Source organism: Haemaphysalis longicornis, unplaced genomic scaffold (assembly GCF_048455015.1).
Source record: "Haemaphysalis longicornis isolate Haplotype H1 unplaced genomic scaffold, Haemaphysalis longicornis Haplotype H1 scaffold_1, whole genome shotgun sequence".
NCBI classification, from domain to species: Eukaryota; Metazoa; Arthropoda; class Arachnida; order Ixodida; family Ixodidae; genus Haemaphysalis; species Haemaphysalis longicornis.
The window spans coordinates 468,613,889-468,635,032 of NW_027526203.1; the positions used below are offsets into that span (position 1 = coordinate 468,613,889).

At 49.4% G+C, this 21,144-nt stretch overlaps 1 protein-coding gene across 12 annotated transcripts in view; it reads right to left on the minus strand.

The window, feature by feature from the left end:
* The window catches only part of Hts (adducin 1-like protein hts), a 109,622-nt gene that overhangs the window by 55,368 nt on the left and 33,110 nt on the right, over positions 1-21,144 (minus strand). For all 12 annotated transcript variants that reach the window (XM_077688119.1, XM_077688125.1, XM_077688127.1 and 9 more), the window contains exons 2-3: positions 4,161-4,348; positions 1,234-1,522 (exon numbers count right to left, since the gene is read on the minus strand). In XM_077688119.1, the coding sequence (XP_077544245.1) occupies positions 1,234-1,522; positions 4,161-4,330 (459 nt within the window). In that variant the 5' untranslated portion in view covers positions 4,331-4,348. The remainder of the gene's footprint in view (positions 1-1,233; positions 1,523-4,160; positions 4,349-21,144) is intronic.

The window sequence follows — 21,144 nt, forward strand, 5'->3', positions numbered from 1 at the left end:
GGCGGAGGCCAGCGAAAGCAAACGCAAATTAGTCAGAGCTTATAAGCTTGCCGAACGAGATATTTGCACCTAAATTTCGGGCACATTCTTTTTAAAGCAGCGAGAATCGTGGGACAAACCGTGGAAGTTACGAAATTTCACGTAAACATAGAAGTACCGATGCGTACTGCTGTTGGTACTGAGTGCACTATGCTTGCATGGTTTAGCTGCACAGGACTGCGAGGCTTTGGGTTTGTCTCAGACGACACTGGCCGATTGACGCAAGCAAGGGTGTCTTACATGACCATATTTGTCGAGCGAGCACTATGTTTCACAAAGCAAGTATTTTCTCCCTGAACAAAAACAAACCAAAGGCAGAAAACGGCTTGCCAAGGTATGGTGGCGCCATCTAGGTTGGCTAACAGTAAACGAGGCTCCGCACGGGAGGAGGAGAGTCGAGTCCGGCCGTGCCGCAAATTGCTGCAGAGCGGTCAGTTCCTGTGATGTCATTGCAGACCAGGAAAACGCACGATCTAGCGGGAAAATCAAAATTTTAACTTAAACTGAATTATTTCTCAGTGACTAAAGCATCGTTTGCATCCGACAAGCGCTGGGGGCACTATAAAACACAAAATCTTTCGAATAAAACAAACATATTTTTTCTTCATGGCTCCTTTAAGGCCTGGCTAAAGCAGCATTGCAGCCGGCAAGTGATCCGCCAGCTGGCCAGATGAAACCTGCGCACAACTGCTTTGCGCCCAGCAGAGCTTAGTCCTGGCTGGCCAGAGGACCAAGCACTCAGCCGGGTGAAGCAGAAGGGACATCCCTTCTGCTTCATGGCTCTTTGCGCGATCTGCCAGCAGGTGCATCATTGCCTGCGATGGAGCTGTTTGACATGCTTCCAATTGATTAATAACGCATTTCACAGTTATGTCCCAGATGGTATGGTGGTACGTACTGTAAATTCAAAACAAATATGTCCGAGCTGAAATTTGAGTGGTAATGCGTCGACATTTCACCTTTCATAGTGGAGGGCCGTACATTAATTAGACCACCTCAAGATATTTAGCACCGAAATGTTGACACACAGGCATTTCCTTTTTTAACCTCCATTACAAAATGGCCGCCGCGGCCGGGGTTGAACCTGCCCCCTTGGGCTCAGTAGCACTGAGCCTCGAGCCCCTGTGGCCGGTGACAAGCGCCCAGCTTAGAACCAGACACCAGAGTAGACCCCAGAGCTGAGGTGTTGGGTACCGTGACGTGGTTGAACGCTGCTGTGGTCCAGCCGTACGCATCCAGCAGGCGGCACAGAGAGGCCAGCTTGCAGCGCAGCAACTTCTCCCCCTTGGAGTAGCGCAGCCCATCGATGCCGCGCACATCATTGATGGGAACCAGGCAGCGGCCTCCTCGAATGGTCGACTGCTTCGTAGCGTGAGGCAGCAGCAGCTCCGTGACCTGCTGCAGCGCTGCCATGTTGGACGGTGTGTAGCCCTCGGACAGCTGCGACTCGATGATGCGCTCAAGCTCTTCCCGGAACAGTTGGCTGGGCAAAGAGGGAACAGGGCCTAAGCACACACAGTGGCAGCTGAATGGAACGGCAGAACAGAAGTGCACGTTTTATTGAGACTCCCTCCTTGCATACAAGCAGTACTGCCATTTCCTGTCAAAGGACCCACGTTGTAAATATGAGAAGTGTTTGCCAAGCCCAACCTTTGTTTCCATTCACTACTATTTTATTCCCTATAGTGGCCACTACTCACAGCTGGAAGTGGGCAGTTGGCTGGGAAATTTACCAGTGCACTTGTTACATGTCAAGGGCCAATTCTTGAGCCATATGTTTATACTTAAAGCTTCCAATGTACCGTGAAAAGCACTGCACGCACCTAAGCAAATATTACAATGTGAGCATTACTCGTTGCCGAGTTTAAAGGCCAACTGCAAGGAAATTTTTGGGCCCTGAAATGCCCTATTTTCTGGCAGTATCACTTTCCGATTCTTCAAAAACCCAAAACATGCGCGAAAACGGGTACCGTGGGAGGAAAGTGATGAAGCATGCTGGGAAGCAAGCGTGAATTTGGTTTCAGCGCATATAGTGAAACACGGATAACACTGATATATCGAACACGGATGTATTGATTCATTGTAGGGTTCAACGCATTGACGCAACGCAGACCAAGAGGCGCGCCGTAGTGGAGGGCTCTGGATTAATTTTGACCACCTGGGGATCTTTAACCTGTGCCAAAATCTGTGCCAAAAAAGTTTTTGCTTTTCGCCTCCATCAGAAAAGCGGCGGCGGCGGCCGGGGATTGAACCCGCGTCTTCGTGCTCAGCAGCACAGAGCCTTCGCCCCTGAGCCACCATGGTGGGTTGGCTGCCACTGTTGATGCATCGAAGGAGGTTTTAGAAGCCGATCATTTTCAACATTCATGATCTGGACAACTGAACTTCTCAGCATGATGAAAAGTTAGGCCAGTTGCGTTTGATGCATCATGGAAAAACCTGTGGAAGAAGACGGCAGCACAGAATAGAAGAAAGTATATTCTGCATCGCCACCTATTTCCTCACCTTTATTAGCTTGTCGGTCAGTCTCCTGCACCCATAAAGGCAGTTACAGCAGCAGTTATGACTTCAATTCCTAGCCCCAACGCTTTGATCTAGAAGGATGTGAATTTAACAGCGCAGTGGTAACTAGCACCATAAAGCAATTCAGCTTTGTGTTCATGGCTTTTAGCAACCAGAGTTAGCAGGGCTGTCTTGGATGTGCTATACCCCCATAAATGCCACTCTCTTGGCCTCTCTATATCAAAGCCTCTAGGACAAAGCAGCACCTAGTTTCCCCACACATATGCGAGCTCCTCCCCTAGGACAGGCTAGGTGACGGCGGTTTACAGGCCAAGAAATTCTGTAGCCAAGAATTGAACTGTTGATACCAGGGTTCGTACAGGATTCACGGGCAAAATTCAAGGCTATTCAAGGACTTTCAAGGCTCTGTCAAGGCATTTTCAAGGGTGTAGTGTACTAACGTTTAACTACTGTTTCCACACGCTAAACGTCTGCTTCTTTACATCTCAATAAATGACCTTAAGAAAAATCTCTTTGGAACAGCTTCACCCTTTGGAAGTGGACAAGTTTACCCCCAACCCACAGTAATACTGAGGGAGCTTTACAAAAGCCATGCCATCGTGAACCTTTTCGAGCTCTGCAAATGCTCTTGATACACAGTCTCAAACAGCGAGGAACATAACTTAGTACCCCTGCCATTTTCATCCCCCAAATTTCTGTGTTAATTAAGGGGGGGACTCACGACTCCCCTGGCTCTGCCCACATTCACACAAGTCAAAATAAAATATTCCAGTAAAGCTTAGGAGCTAGATGCTCTGTGTTCTCACATTCAGAGTTTTGCTCATCTGTGCTCATTTTTACTTTACCCTGGCACTCAGTGTCAGCACTATTCGTTTTTGAAATGCAGTGGAGCATAGCTATGGCGGGGCACAGCAACGTGAAAGTATGTAAAATGAATAATAGGATAAGGCAATGCGGAAAGCAGTATGAAAAACTGGAAGGGACCTATGCTAATTTCTGCCTCGTCCGATGCAGCGATTTCATTCCGTACGAGCTATTGTATGAAGCAGCACTACTGCACCCCCAAGCTGGCTTCCAATTGTAAAAAGCATGTTTTGGGTGGGGAATGTGCAGGGCCGCACTGATATAGGCCACGAAAACCCGGCCACAAAATCGGGTCTTCTCTTTGTTGCCAAAAGAAATCAAGGGTTTTCAAGAAGGAAAAAATTCCAGGCTTTCAAAGCCCTTGAAAACTCAATTTTCAATTTCAAGGGTTTTCAAGGACCTGACACGGACAGCCACGGTTGTAGCCAAAGGTGCCGATGGAAGCACACAACAAAACAAAGACATCCAAACAACCCGCCGCGGTGGCTCAGTGGCTAAGGCGTTGCGCTGCTGAGCACGAGGTCGCGGGTTCGATTCCCGGCCGCGGCGGTCGCTTTTCTGATGGAGGCGAAAAGCAAAAACGCCCGTGTGTACGAGATTTCGGCGCACGTTAAAGATCCCCAGGTGGTCAAAATTAATCCGGAGCCCTCCACTACGGCGCGCCTCATCGCCTGCGTTGCGTCGGCGCGTTAAACCCTACAATCAATCAAATCAAACACGCCTGGAGTGCTCACCTGTTCATGATCATCTCGACACGCTTGCGGCGCTCCATCTCCTTCATGTCCTGCTCTATGTCCGGGGGCCGCCACATCTGGCGCTGTGCCTCAGGGTCATCGGGGTCGTACCTCTCGGCCTTGGCCTGGCTGTCGGACAGGCCGTTGGTCTGCGCCTTGGTCTCGGCCATCGTCTGTCAGCGTCTCTCCTGCCAAGAGAAAAGCGGCCAAGTTTTTCCACTTGCTATTACGAGTTCTAGTGTTCAAGCCCAGAAGACCCAAGCCTGCAGCCCTGCACTTATATCTTCATGCCCATACACACACAGCCACTGCCTGGGTAAAGGGGTGTACACACACACACACACACACACACACACACACACACACACACACACACACACACACACACACACACACACACACACACACACACACACACACACACACACACACACACACACACACACACACACACACACACACACACACACACACACACACACACACACACACACACACACACACACACACACACACACACACACACACACACACACACACACACACACACACACACACACACACACACACACACACACACACACACACACACACACACACACACACACACACACACACACACACACACACACACACACACACACACACACACACACACACACACACACACACACACACACACACACACACACACACACACACACACACACACACACACACACACACACACACACACACACACACACACACACACACACACACACACACACACACACACACACACACACACACACACACACACACACACACACACACACACACACACACACACACACACACACACACACACACACACACACACACACACACACACACACACACACACACACACACACACACACACACACACACACACACACACACACACACACACACACACACACACACACACACACACACACACACACACACACACACACACACACACACACACACACACACACACACACACACACACACACACACACACACACACACACACACACACACACACACACACACACACACACACACACACACACACACACACACACACACACACACACACACACACACACACACACACACACACACACACACACACACACACACACACACACACACACACACACACACACACACACACACACACACACACACACACACACACACACACACACACACACACACACACACACACACACACACACACACACACACACACACACACACACACACACACACACACACACACACACACACACACACACACACACACACACACACACACACACACACACACACACACACACACACACACACACACACACACAAAAAAAGCTACTCCTTCAACTGTGAAATGTGCCCAATTCTCATCTCACTGAACTTCTGAGAATAATTTTACTCAGAATGCTCGCAAAATAAGACCTCAACAAGAGCAGAAACATATGCCCCAACAACATTTTGGGGCACACTGCTAGTCTTTTTGCTTTCTGTCTAGAGCAAACAGATTTAGTTAGAGAGCTGACAGACCCAGTATTTTTCCAACGATATTCAGCTTTGAAGGCGTAGAACAGAACTTGAGAGCAATAACGCATCATTGGAATTTGTGCACAGGCAAAACTCTTTGAACAATCAATCATGCCCCCTGCAAAATGGGCCTCCTGCACTGGAGGTTTGAGGCACACAGAAGTACAATAGCAGATGCCCCAGTGATGTTTGCAGGAACTAGCAAGCATGCAACTTTACCAGTTTTTAGAGAAGTTTGATGCATTTGATCACCCCACAATAGCCTGCTCAGGCATAACAAAACTCAAAAGAAACAGATCTGTTCCCTCCTGTGACCCGTAAAGTGAGTGGCCAGGGCTACGATGTCGCATGGGTAGGCAAACAGTGGTAGGGTGCTTTCAAACTAAGTGCTTTCAAACAGCTTTTCCTTTGGTGTTGCTCACCACAGAACAACTAGCAAAAACATCAAGGCCTGGAGTAAGCTGGAAACAGGTACTCCGGTAGCGGCCAATGCAACATGTAGAAATTAATGATAAAGCTGGCACAGCCAAAGCACTCTGTCCTATAAATTGCTGTAACGGTGCCGCTGTTAGCTCTATGAACAAGAAGGCCTGACCAGAACCCAGCCGTGATACTGTGCGTGTTCCTTTAGGCTCTTTATTCTTGCCACAAACGTCTCAGTTACGGACAATTTCATCCAGAAACAATACAGTGAAGCTAACCGGCCAGACTGCACTTCTGCCGCCTAGTAATTCAATTGCAGACCATCGTGGAATAAACAATTCCCAACTTGCTCAAAAATGATCACGGAATACAACCAGGGGGCAGCAATTCTCGAACCACTTCGTGCCAGCGCATTGCCTTGGCAAATAAGTGCGTGACTTGGCAAAAAAAAAAGAAAAGTTCACAGCATTACCCCAAAATGCTCAACAAATCTGTCAGCCTCCTAGGAAGACGTAACAGCAGACCGAACAGCCAGTGTCATGGATGGATGTGAACAGAAAACATACTGGTATGCAAGTTACACGGAACGAACCAAGCATTAAAGAATAAAAAATAAAAAAGAGACGAAGAGTAAGCTTCCTGACAGACTGACAAGCTCTGCAAATGAACGGTGCAATACGGGTGTGCAATTCAAACCCAACTTAAGGTATGCGTGGCAGAAGTCCCAAACCTGGGCTTGCTCAACCTTTCCTTGCAGCCCGCAAAGAGCTCCACACTTGCTCCGCTGGTGATGACCCCGATTTAACCCTTTGTTCAGAAATTTTAATCTGCCAAGAAGCAGATTAGATACACCCTAATTGCTGAAAAAACCTCCTGTTCTGCCTCCACAAAGGGAAATTCATTGGCCAAGCTAAACATCTTCAATGTGTCCCAGTGTTTTTACATGCCTGAAAAATTAGATATACAGTCAAACCCCATTAATTCTAACTCCGAGGGGATAGAAAATCTGTTCGCATTAGCCGAAGTTCGCACTAGCGGGGTTCCCTTTGATTGGCGGCACAGCCCACACAACCAGTATTAGAAAAGCATGTGTGCTGAAGTAGAAGGGAGTGCACTTTCAGTAATTACGTGCTGCGAAAGTACGGCATACGCAATGGTCAGTTTGAGATGCGAACCCGAAGAAGCAGGCACGCACATCCAAACTACGATCCGAAGTGCGAAGTTCGTGTGGTCTATGCCAGCTGCTCCAATGCGGAGGCTAGTGGCGCATTGAACTTTGGCCTTTGGCTTTGAATTTCACGAATAGTAGTCTGTGCGGACGGGCAATATTGCTAGAATTAACTGTGGCTTGTGTCTCAGGTTCGGGTTAGCGAGTTTTCCCCCATTCAAATACACGTCACTCTGTGCTTGGATCAAAGGACCAACTAAAATTATCAATAGGTGCTGTGCAATAACAGAGGGCGCCACTGAGCCGCAACACCCATTGCCGCCACAGGGGAACAAGAAAAACAGTGGGTCCGCCACCGCTCGCCAGCGCGCTTGGGTTTCGGGTGTACTCCTGCTTGGCGGCACCAGATGAAATGTAATACATGCAAATTTTAAGTTTTAAATTAATTAAAATATATCACAGTAATTCTGCCGCACTGTGCTAGGAATAGACACAAGGATTGAACTGTTGCTATGCGTACGAAGGAGGGGGCAGGCGAAACTGACTTCCCGGTGCCACGCCAAGCAAGAACACAGGTGCAGCATTTCTTGTGCGCGTTTTCACGTTTCCACATAGTTTCTTTTAGTGCATTTGTGCGTGTGTTTTCACTAGTAAGCACAAATCAATTAGCTGTTCACAGCATTGGAAACAGGCCGTTTTGTTTGCGTACTTGGGATTGGACCGCCATGGTTTCGCGAGTGCGGTGCTCTGTCTCACAGGATCGATTGCTCGGATGATGTGCGCCCTTGTATGCCACGCTACATGCTAGTAGCATTGACTTCAAAGCAAGTATAATGACCTTAAATACACGAGCTCCCATGTGGCTCAGACGAGTGGAAAGCATCGAGAGCTGCGCACCAACTGACGACGATTTTCGATTTCACGGCTTGAATTATCGCCAAACATTCCCAGAGTGTGTCCTGCTCCTCGCCCCTATCAGTTAGTTTCTGCTGGTGGCAGTTTCTTCCACCGCGAGATCATGGAGCGAGAACATTTTCTTGCTCCATGCACGAGGTCAAACAGTATCGCCTCAACAAGTCTGCAGAAAAGGAGCGAGGGAAGACTACAACCTCTGTGCCTTCCGTTTGCTTTTCCGTAATACATTCGCAATGTACACGGGTTTTGCAGCTAGCCTGCCAGGAAATGCCCGTGAACAATTTAAGACTATCTCTTCCTATTTAGGGCGTAAGCAGGGCCTCCAAATATTATAAGCCATCATGTAAACTCAGTTTACTTTTTATTATTCTCTAAACTTGCTGTTGCAGTTGTTAACACCGTCATAACGATGCTTTACTGAACAGCATTTATTTGCAGCACAAACATCCCACATGCGTTGCTTTAATTAAACCTTGTATTGAAGTAGCTATTTAAATTTATTGACAGGCTTTTTTTTTCATACAATTGTTCCTACTTTGTTTAAAAACAATCACACTTTGCCAAAAAAGGGGTGGGGTGCCCCAGCCATTAATTAGTTTTCTTACAACTAACATATGGCTGAGTGCTACGTGCCGCATGAATTTTCTTATAAATGCCGCGAAAGACGCATCCATGATACAGAAAAATCAAACCTTTGCGCAAATACTGCGTCTCCGTGCGGTATTCGCTGAGAGGTGAAATTAAGTTTAACAGCTGCGAAACCGACATACTTTAACAGCAGCATGTAATCTCCTCGGTAGTCATCGCCGTAGTATTTTTTAAAAAATTCACGGAAACATGTGCCGCCTGTGACCAGCCTTCACAACTCAGACAATTCAGGGCAGACGATCCTTATGTGCTTTGTTTTTTGTAAATCTTCTTGGTCGATAACACTTGATCCTGTTGCCGTTGCAGCGTATTTTGCAAACTTAAGTGCAAGTAACCACATGATACACGCCTTTGCAAAGGGCGCATTCACAGTGTCTAAAGCAGGCGGTTGCCCAAGCCAGTGCAGCTCGCCTACCCAGTGTTGCGCGGCGACGCCATAGTTGGCGCTGCGCTCACTCAGTGAACTTGACTGCACAGATCATATTGGTTCGAATTATGCGACTTTGTTCATGGAGTCAGCCGCTGGGAGGTCATTTTCAGAACTAGTGCCATTCCTAAACACAGGGGTGCTCACCCCACTTGCATTCAGATCTTACACTGAAAACGTTCAGGCAGAACTGTTCAGGCATTACAGTTCGGACTTATTGAAAAAAGAAAAAATCGTTGTGAATGAAATAGCTGATCAGAGAATTGATAAAAGCTTGTTACTGATCTGTTCGTAACGGCTGACGCGCGACACAGTATTCCGCTGCCACTCGTCCAAGTGCGGCGGCCGCCACAAATTCCATTTGAGGTCCCGCCCAAGACTGGCGCAAAAGCGGGGAGGCGGAATGGAGACAAAGTAGGAAACGCGGGGAGCCTCATCGGCCCCCATCAAGGGTAAAGGCCGGCGACAGCCGCGGCGCCAACAGGGGGCCGCGCGCAGGGCGCGAGACCGGCGGCGGCGCGCCCGGTGGCCCCGAACGCGCGCGCATCGCACGGGAAAGGCGATTCCCCTAGGGCCGCCGCCACCCCGGCTACCACCCCCCACCCGCAGAGTGCGTGCCACGACTAGAAGACGAGGGAGAGAAGCGCGCCGTTTTTTTAGCAGGGGCACAGTCACCAGCCCGCGGAGAGAGGCAGTCTTCCGGGCGGGGTTGCGCCGGGCAAGCAGTTGATCGAGGCATCGCTATCCATTGCCCCTAACGGCGCTGGACACGTGGGCACTGAAGTTTGCATTACCCTAGAGCTCCTTCCCATTCTTACAGGAGCTCAAAAATTGAGAGAGGGAGGAAGGAGAATTCAAAATTACACTAGTTTTTCAGGGCAAGATGGCTGATGGTGGCAAGTTGCTGTGCAGCTGGCTCATCGGTAATCGTGACTGGCTGAGCTCGAATAATAAAGCTCTCTCTCCCGCGTCCATTGCGACTCCAAAGAGCATGTGCCCAGAGCTCTGTCCGAGACTTCGCCTGGACGCCTCCATACTCCCATTCCTCCAGTCTTCGTGAAGCCAATGCTTTCGCGAAGACGGCGGTGCCCGAGTGGAGAGAGCTAGCCACGCGCAGGGGTGAGACAGCTGAATCAGATATGGGAGCAGTTTTTGGAACAGCGAAATCTTGATTTTGGAGCAGAAGAACCTTGAATTGGAGCAGAAGAACGACATTTATTGTCACCTTAGGTGTCCTAAAAAATCAAATTTTTGGAGACTCACGGGGGAAAAGTGCACTTTTTAATCGGTTTTGAACACTGAAACAGCCTCTCAATAAAGTTTTTTTTTTTTTTTACCAGAGTATCACAAGGTACGAACTGCACTCCCTTTTACAAATCATTTTTAAATTCTTAGGTCAACAGATAGTGGAGCTCCGTTGAAAATATCGAATTGAAAAACTAATTAATCGTAAGCATATTTATTATCATGTGAATTCCAAAATTGTTATTTTTGTTATCCCCGACTCGGTTTTACGCACAAGTGTAGAGCCACGGCAAAAGTTGCGCGAAGCGAGGTGACAGTCGTCGCACCCCACCAGCCCTCCCATTTCATTCCCCAAGGTACACATTCACTACGATCGTAATTTGAGTAACGTTGGTATGTTTAGCCGCCTCCCTCTTGGCAATAAATTTCACTTCAGATAAGTGAGCCATTATTACTCGCGTGAAATAATCGCCCGTCCCGCTATCGGACACTGCTTGAACATTTTGCGGCGATGTAGCCTGCGCCGCTGCTTCTGCAGCGTCGATCGCGCCATTCCCGCCGCAGCCACCGCAATGAGTCCTAATTTCACTTCAAACACGCGCTGGCCTCACACTCAAAGCCGAAACACGGCGAATTCGCGGGCGCCATGTTGTTTTTGATGAACTCCCGTCTTTCGAGTCCCGCAACATACTCGCAACAGATCAAAGCACTAAATAACCCAGCTACCCCCATAACTAAAACCAAGGTAGACGTCGGCGAAGAGCACTCAGCCTGAAAACCACAAGCAAATGCTTCGCCCGGCGGCCACGTTTTCACACCTTCACCGCACCAAGATGCGGCGCCCAGCAATGTCGTTCGGGAGATTCGGCGCTCCAAAAATTGCCGTTTTCTCATCAACTTGCACAAGTGGTTCGACGCCTCAGTATAAGTATTTCTTCTACAGCACTTTGCAATGGTTTTCAATGGGAAAACTGTAAAAACGCAGAATATAACATGTGCAACCCGACATTGTGACTTTCGAAAAAACTATCTCGGGGACAATTTTATGCCGGTTTTTTTATTGAATGATCAATCAATTGAATCTTTACAAACACCGTCACATCGGGGGTGCTGGAAAATAATGCCGTCAGTAAGCATTTCCCCCAACTGAAACTGACGGGAGCGTTAAAATCCTTGGCTCCCAGACTGTTTTGGAGCAGTTTGGCGCAATTTTTGCAATTTTCAAGCTTTTGGAGCAGCATGGCGCAGGAAAACAAATTTGTATCAAACCTGCGCAATATGCGCAGCTGTCTGACCCCTGCAAGCGCTCCCGTGCGGTGGTGCCTGTCCAAGACTTCAGCTAGAGTGAACTGGAATACTCCAGCGTAGACCGATCGCCATAGCGAAATGTCGCTCTACAGGCATGGAGGAAAGAAAAGGTTAGGAGAGGCCCTGACGTCACATTTGTGAAGCCGAGTCCCGCCATGACTTGAGCCCACGGAGCCCAGCACTCTATCCCATCATCCTTTGCTGTCTCCGGTTTGATTTGACTAACATGGCGTCGCCCTGCCCTCCCGCTTAGAAGCGAAAACAGCTTCGTCGCTAATTCCTCAGTGCGATGTCATCTTCTAAGTTGTTGATTTGGCCTTCAATTTTCCCATTCTAACCCTCACCCAAAGTTTCAATCGAAAGACGGCCTTCGTTTTTGAGATAGAAGGACGATTTTTCAGCCCTTAAGCCTGGCAAAGTAGCGTTTGTCGTCGTCATGGCAACAGGCTGGCGGGATGGCGAACGCAGACGCCTCCGACGGCAGAGTTTTCAAACTGGCCTAATTTAAAAACGTTTGTCGTAGCGACTGCGCTGGTTTGCAAGCGTAGCGAGGCAGCCACATACCAAGCGCCTTAAAAATGTGTCCGTTCTATTCGCCCAAATTTGGCCGCCGCAGTTGTAAACAAGTAAGCAACAAGCAACGTTGTCCATGGGCTCAAGAAAATTCACGTGACTTCCTCCACACTTTTCGCAATGCATTGGGGTGCTAGGGGCCTCTCCTGAGTATTCTTTCCTCCATGCTCTACAGGCCTCCTGCGCTGGAGTTTTGGCGACATGCAGCGCCCCTAGCGACCGACGCCTCTGGGTAGTACAAAAGCAGACGACCCTCGCCGCCCTCCATGTGTTTTCAATTACAAGCCAGAGTGAAAGTTGGTTGTGGCGCTTTGTGGCGTGTTTAAATGACTGCATACTGTATGAAATAGCCCTTAAAGTAGTTGCAGAGGCTAAACAAAATAATATCCGCTAAAAGAAGCCGATTTGTCGGCTTTCTTTTGAGCGAGCTGTCGCGGGGGTTGTGGCGTGGGACAGTATCGCCAGGTCGGGTGGTTTAACTGTTTGACGACAGTTGCAGTTTTTTCTTCTTGCGTGCGGTCGACAAAGGAAAGTTCACGAGTAGCATAAACACGGAACGCTGCTCATCCTATATCCCGAGGTAACTGTAAAAGGTTGCTTCAGCGGGAGCATGCAAGCGAACGCAAGAATTGCGCAGCCGACTCATCTGACACTGCTGGCCTGGCACCGCCTTTGAAACGAGTGGAAATTTTGTTTCGTATTTTCGCAAACTAAACGATTTTGCGTAACGTTTTACCCCGCACGATTTACGAACGGCAGGGTACATGTATACTAGCGAGTAGGTGGGGCAATAGCGCCAAATAAACAAATTAAGCGCTATTAAAGGACGCAAAACATGCACCAGATCACACGCCCGCTGCCTGCAGAGATGTGTGCTTCTATAACATCACATAACACAGCCGCATACACGGCGCGGGGCCCCGAATATTTACATACGATGATCACCGACTGTGTTAGTTTTCTAGTGCAGGGGTCGTCGAATCTGAACGCCGACACGCCAGTTTTGACTTCAAATGGAGTTAGACAGTGAGACTAGACCAGGGAATTGGCGTCCTCCAGTTGAATTGCCCCCCCATCTTCACACTTCGCCAGATTATTGTCAAATATTATTAGAAATTCGCTGAATTTTTTCTCTTTGCATTCAAAGCCCTCCTCCCCCCCCCTCCCCCCCCCCCCCCCCCCCGATTTGCCGTCCAGCCCTCCGCCGTTGCGGCTGCATGGAACTCGGCCGTTGCTGACTCTCATTCTAGGATATTAAGTGCGAACTGGGAATGTATGCTGCAAGAGCGTAATTAAGTAAAGTGAGAGCAAACAAGGAAAGCGAGCGGCCTCTTAGTTCGCCCGACCACTTTGTTTTACGGCCACTAATTTCGGAATCGAAAAACAGCTAGATTTCACGCTTCTGACGGTCACGGCATTTTGTCACTGAGACACGCAACAAAACGGCAAGCTAACGCTGCACCATGTATTCGTAACGGCAACGCTAACGAGCCCTGTTTAATGAAAGTGCACGCATAGTGTGCAGGTACGCAAAAGAGCGGTGCACCGCAGCAGGCGAGCCTGCGGTCCGCCGGACTCGCTGGCTTTTTAAAGCGCGATCATCGCCGATTGCGTCACTTATTTTTTCATCGGCTGTTTTTGAGAAGTCTTTGTCACCTAGAGTATTAGTTTAAACTAGAAATTTCACTTAAAATTTCACTTCGTACGACCATCGATCGGTGAACCTGCGACTAGCAGACGCCGTCACAGTCCCGGCACTTTCGTCGGCGCTGTAAACGTGTTTAGCGCTGCAAAGCTTTTCCCCCTAATGCCAAGTTGATCGCTGAAATAGATCGGACGCGTCGGGGATGAGCTGGTGACCACGTCGCAAAATAATCGGGAGCGTCGAGCTCATTTTGCTTCTGTCAACACGGGATCCTGTGGGACCCGCGCAGCTTTGTACTACCCGGAAGTACTGCCCGGAAGCCGCTTGCGCAGCGCCCCCTGGGCAGCGCAGGAGGCCAATTCCAAATGTTCGCCGAAACCTAGACTGAACAGCCTGTGGTGGGGCAGCCGATCTCGTTTACACCAAGGTTGGTGCAATATGTGCGAAGCAAAAGTTGCAAAACATTTATTTGGCCTTAGATGCACGTACCTTACTGCCCCAGAAAAAGACTTAATTAAGCAAGCTCTGCCAACCCTGTTACACCGCTTATGACGTGACGCATGACGTGACGCCACAAATCCTAGTGCGAAATGTGTGGGAGCCATCAATTTCACGACGCCCACAGGTCTCGCCCAAGTGGCCTCCTACCAAAGGTCTCGTCCGAGGACAAAACACAAGTTAGGTTCATTCGAAAGATTGCCTCGATAGAATCATACTGACACCACCGTTAACGCACACTTCGCTCAAATAAGATACACAACTAGGAAAAAACGGAATGGCCATGCGACCCAGTAGCTCATTTCCCGCAACAGAACCTATGATGTCACATGAGCTTAGCTGTGCGATTGGCCGAGGACGGAAAAAGAAACGCAAATTAGGCACGGCTTATAGGCTTTCCGAACGAACTATTTGCGCTTAAGTGTAATGCATATTCTTTTTACAGCAGTAAGAATGGTGCGGTAAACAATGGAAGTTACAAACACGCACGTAAATAGAAGTACTGATGCGCACTGCTGTTGGTACTGGGCGCACTATGCTTGTTTTAGCTGCACAGCACTCCGCCGCTTTGAAGTTGTTTTACAGGACACTGGCCGATTGGCGTAGGCGGCGTTGTCTTACGTGACCATGTTTGTCGAGGATACCCCAGGCTTCATGAGACGATCACTTTTTACAGTAACAAAAACAAGCCAGGTGCAAATACGCTCAAAAACAAAGCAACGGCGGACAACGGTTTGTGGATGACTATAGCAGCGCCATCTGGGAGGGCTGACGGACAGCAAGGCCGCAAACCCGAACGACGCACTGGAAGTTCGCTTGAATACACGCGTTTCTGACGTCGTTTGTGACTACGAAAACCTACTATTTGGCGGGAGAATCAAAATTTTAACCTAAATTGATCAATTTCTCAGTGAATACGGCATCATTTGCTGCCGGACAAGCGCCGGGGGCGCTATAAAACGCGAAATCTTTCGAATAAAACAAACTTGTATTCTGTCTTCATGGCTCCTTTAAGGTTTCGCGCTCCATGTTTGTCGAGACCCGCTAGTGCGGCGAGAGTATATCGAATACTTTACCATCCCTTCCTAAAGGAAGTTGCGAGATGCGCGAAAGCTAAAAGTGCGTCCAACCTCCTCTGAAAGTGCGTGCGATCGTCAAACCTTCAAAGACCCAAATCACAAACCAAGAACGAACCTATACGACGATTTTTCGCGCACTAAGTAAACGCATCTGCGAAAGATCTTGGTTTATGAGATAAAGGTATACTACTGTACTCCTCCTTCATGATCGATGCGTGTATTGTCTTATCTAGAACCGTTCCTTTACCGCGATTTTCAAGTGACCATTATGAGGCAAATGAAGTCCGGTTTCACGCACGCGCCATGTGTCCAAATATTTATAAGAGTTTTTCGGTAAACCAATCGGTATATGGTCTCAGCGCCATCGCTGAGACCAGCATGCTCTGAAGAACGCTCTTGGCCCCGTTATATCCCTGTCACACCGGCACTTCCAATCCCGACTGAACCGAAGCGCGATTGACTTTTCGAGCGCGTCGACGCACCGCCGCTGCTACACGGCACGCTTCAATCATTTGAGGCAAGTTATTTGATACAATTTGTGGCGTTAGTTGAAGCTGTCACCTTCTGTGCCATTACTCAGCGGGGATGAGAGTATCGCCGCTTTCGTCCGATCGCGCTGGGGAAACCAGGATTGAGTTCGAGCGGGATCGGGCTCGATCGCGTTTGAAACTGCCGCGTAGCAGCGCCCGATCCGAATTGAGTTCGATCCGGATCGACTCAATCGCGATTGGAAGTGCCCGTGTGACAGGAGCATTAAAAGAAATGGTATTTATTTATATACCTTAAAAGCCCAGAGGGCATTACTTGAGGGGGGATACATAAACCGGGTACAACAGCGTCAACTATACATTTGGTGAGGGAACTGTAACAAAGTGGTGAGTCAACAACAGCATGTAATAAACTTGAAAAGAAGCGAGCACACATCGTCAACACGCGTAATGCACCTTACACGAAAAGAATCGCTACATGTCTTCACCGGCTTCTAAATAAGACAATAAAGCAGATTTGAAACGCGATGGATCAGTGAGGGAGACTATGGCTGAGGGTAGGGCATTCCATTCGTTAATACACAAAGAAAGAGGTGAAAACTGGTATTTGTTAGTGCGCGAAAATATTGGTTTAATCTTATGCGCATGGTCGATTCGAGCAGCGTGAGGAGCAGGGTGAATGAAGCTTCTCGAAAAAGTCGTGTCACTATTATACAAAGAGCTACAAAGGTATGGATGAGCTATTACTATTATACGAAGTATGGATGAGCTATCACCGCCGGCAGGCGCGCATGCGTTGTTCTGCTTCTTTCGTTCACCGCCAGTGCAGCTACACGGCGCTCCCATCAGGTTCGGCCGCAGACCCCGTCCTGACGGCACCTGTACCTATTCGGTGCGAAGGGAATCGACGAGTGTGGGCAAGATATAAGATAACGGTCGCCTTCGTCAATGCCACCTTACTTAGCAGCAGATTGCGTGTGCCCGCCGCCCCAGTTCTAAGCACAGCGACGAGCCGGAGCTGTCAACAGCCTGCTGCATTCGAAATGATATCAACAGCCGAGCAACGTGTGGATAACAGCCAGCTGGATAAGAGCCAGCAGACCCAATTTATCAGCGCTCCGCTATCACGGCGATATCACAAGAGGCGGCAAACATGCCTCTTCAGCCCTCCGCACCACTGTTTTGGAAAGACCACAATTATGCTGCGTCCCTTCCGCGGATCCCGCTGGTCAGGACGGACTCCTACTCCAACAGCGTCTCATGAGCGGGATCGCACATCCGCGCTCGCTAATTGCGTTACGGCGGCGCACCCGCAATATCACGCGTAGCGCCCGACCTACTTTTTGCAAGCGCATCGAGCCCAAAAGCAGACTTAACGCTAGCACGTACGCCTCGACGCTTGAGGAAGTTTAGGAGGCGCCCCTAGCCATACGGCGCATTGCGACAAATGTGGCCCTCAGGAGGCAACGGCGGAGAAAGGCCCGCCCACCGAGACTCTACGTCACGGCGCGGCCAAACCGGTATGGGTGGCTGGAACACTGGCACATTCTTTGAAAACTTGGTTTATTTTTTGTTTTCATCGTGAACTGCTTAATGCTTCTCCTAAAGTACTACCAGAGTACTTCAAAGCATTGAAGGACTCGGGCACTACATATACCCGCTACAATCATCCAGAAGGCGAGATCGAGAGAGGAAATCTCTGAAAGTGTGCTCGTCAAAATCAGTACAAACTAAGGTAGTTGCGTAATGCGTGTCCCTGAAGCACGCACTGATCCATTAAAGGGACTCTGCAACACTTCCGATAAACGGTTTCACTCTTCTCTTCGGGTTTGGAAGGACAGCGAAAGCTTTAGTTATCGCCAGCACAAGGCGGCACTGCGTGATTTGCTAGTCGCATCTGATCCGCCATCCGTATCTGCTTTGCTTTTTGTGGCGATCTTTTAAGTGGCTAACGAATGCGCTTATTGCTGCCTCTGAAAGGAAGCCAGCCAACAGCCGCAAAATCGCTTTGATGACGTAATTCAAGTGCTAGAAGAACGCCAAGAAAGATCTTTTGAACAAGTTTATAAGTGATATGATGGGCATAGAGATGTGTTCTGTTGACTAGTCTGAAAGCCTCAATATTTAGATAAATGTTGCAGGGTCCCTTAAGAAGTGGTTGTTGGAGCGAAAAAGTAAGTCTCGAAACATTGCTGGCGTTAGGCGGGACAAGGACGAAGAATTACACACACACGTGAAGCGCACACTGCCGATTTATTAATCACAACAAACGTCCCGCCTAGCGCCAGAAATGTTCTAAGTCAAAAACCAACTAGTCCCATTTCAAGCTCTGGAAAAGGTAAGCTTTCGAATGCATCAAGCAGAACGTAACACACCGCCGGAGATGATTAAAAAGGCCATAACGAAGGTCAGTGTTGCACTGGCTCGTCGCCTGTCGGCCATGAGTGAGAAAATTGCCAAACCGGCTTAGAATCGCACCAGGAGACTGCACTTGCCATGTCCGTTGGCCAAATGAGTTTTCAGGGAAATGTCCAGAAGGAATCCCTACCAGCCCTCGACGCAGCTCCCAGGAGCGTGTCGACGACGCGGTAAAACAGCCAGCTCTAACTTCCGGTTACCTCCTCAATCCTGGTAAGTACAGACTCCAAAGGCGAGCAAAAGGTGAGGGGGCAATGCGACGGGTTGCTGCCGATATGTGTCGACAGCAGCCCCTGTTATCATTCTATTTTCGGTGTTTTATGCCTTGTTGGCTTTGTTTTTATTCTTGCGTATTTCGTTTCAGGCATGACACGTGTTGATTTAAGAAGCCGTGTGTAGTGTGCAACAAACACAGTCTTACCGAATTGGTTAGTTTGTTGCATTTGCCACGTGATTCTTGTTACGCTGAAATGGGTGGTGCGGCTGTTCATTGGTTTGTGGGTGATACCGGTGGGAAGTATGTGTTGTTATTCCAGGCAAAATTAAGTCGCAAGTTGCGCTTGTCTCATACTCTGGTGCGCAGATTTATTCCTTCGTGCAATGTACTAGCCCTCCAAAAATGGCCCTCTTTCAAACCAGTAGCGCGGAAATTTATCTGTATGTACTGCTTGAACAGCAGCAGATTGACTTAGAAGAATTTTCTGGTGACAGTTGCGCAACACCGTAGTGCAGGAAATTGGCCGCATGACAGACGAATGCTACAGCGCTCCTTTGTCCGAACTGTTCTTACAATACTGCCACCACCATTGGCCCCCGATGGTAAAGCGCGATAGCACTGCTTACTGAACACACGCTTAGGCGGCACCCGCCGTGGCTATGGCGTCGTGCTGCTGAGCCAGAGGACGCGGGTTCGATTCCCGGCCGCGGCGGCCGCTTTTCTGATGGAGGCGAAAAGCAAAAACGCCCGTGTGCACGAGAACGCCCGTGTGTACGAGATTTCGGCGCACGGTAAAGATCCCCAGGTGTTCAAAAGGAATCCGGAGCGCCTCATCGCCTGCGCTGCGTCGGCGCGATAAACCCTACAATCACCAATCACTTGGGCGGCACACTTCCGCAGAATAAACGACCATCATTACGACTGTGCGCTGCAACAGTGATTTTAAATAGCAAAGTAGCAGAGCGTTAGAAAACGCCGAATTATTCACTAGATTCTTCACTGGAAAACAGCTTCAAGACTTTGTTCCCCACAATCTCTCACGTTGTCTGGCAAAAACTTGGGTGCCCGACACATGTTGCGAGGCTATACAATAATTGAAATCTTGGGCTGCGAGGGTTTGAAGCAGACGCAGAGCTCGTGAAAACACAGCGTCCCCTAATAATGCAACGCAACCCAATCCCCCCTCGGAGCAGAATGGCCATTTACCCGCCGCGGAGGCTCAGTGGCTAAGGCGTTGCGCTGCTGAGCACGAGGTCGCGGGTTCGATTCCCGGCCGCGGCGGCCGCTTTTCTGATGGAGGCGAAAAGCAAAAACGCCCGTGTGTACGAGATTTCGGCGCACGTTAAAGATCCCCAGGTGGTCAAAATTAATCCGGAGCCCTCCACTACGGCGCGCCTCATCGCCTGCGTTGCGTCGGCGCGTTAAACCCTACAATCAATCAGAATGGCCATTTGGAGAGCAATGGCAGCCCGCGGCAACCTTCTTTGCGCGCCTTGAAATCGTCACCGGGAGAGACAGTGCGGCCGTGCGCGCGGCGGCGGTGAGAGCACTGCGGCTCGCTGGAGAATCGCCTTATCAGGCAGCCCCGCAGGTGAGTGACGGGCTATTGTCTTTCGGCGTCGCGCAGTGCTCAAGCTGCGCGGGCAGAGGCGTAGCCGTGGGGCCCGCCAATTATTCTTGCCGCTCAACGCCTAAAAATAGAAGCACCACAACCGCGCCGATAGGGTGCGCCTGGAAAATTGCATTTGCTAACCCTCGCCACCTACAGTGTGCCGAAACGGCAGCCTTGTTTCGGAAAAACAAGCCGCCGGGGACCGTTGTGCAGCGGCTCTCCTTGCTCCGCTGGTCGATTTAGTATCCCGATTTGGCCGGGACCCCAAGTGTCAAAGTTACTGCTGGCACTGACACGCAGTGCATGAAATGCGCGCAAACAGTGGGTGTGAAGTCCCAACTAGTGTCACTAAATAAGGTTTAGTGACCTTATTTAGTGACACTAGTCCCAACCAGTTAGCCTCCCCCATTCCCCTGTCCCGAGCTGCAATTTTCGGATTTCTGCTCTCCGCCGAGTTAATGGCCCGTCTCTCGGTATCCGTTCTGCTACCCTCGCGGTCCAACCTGTTGTCACGACGTCCCACTAAGTGGCCACCCTTCTTCTACTCGAGTTCGCTTCCTGGTCCAGGATGTTCGTTTCCCGTCCCCAAGTGCTACTCCTATCACTCTTTGCTCCGTGGCCCGCCTAAGTTTGCTTTCTAGTTGTTTGTTTCCGCTGTGTGTGTCCTCACCGGTAGAAAGCATCGACTGCATACCTTTCTTAATAGGGACAGTGGTTGCTCACTGTTCATTAGTGGCTCCAACCTACTCTG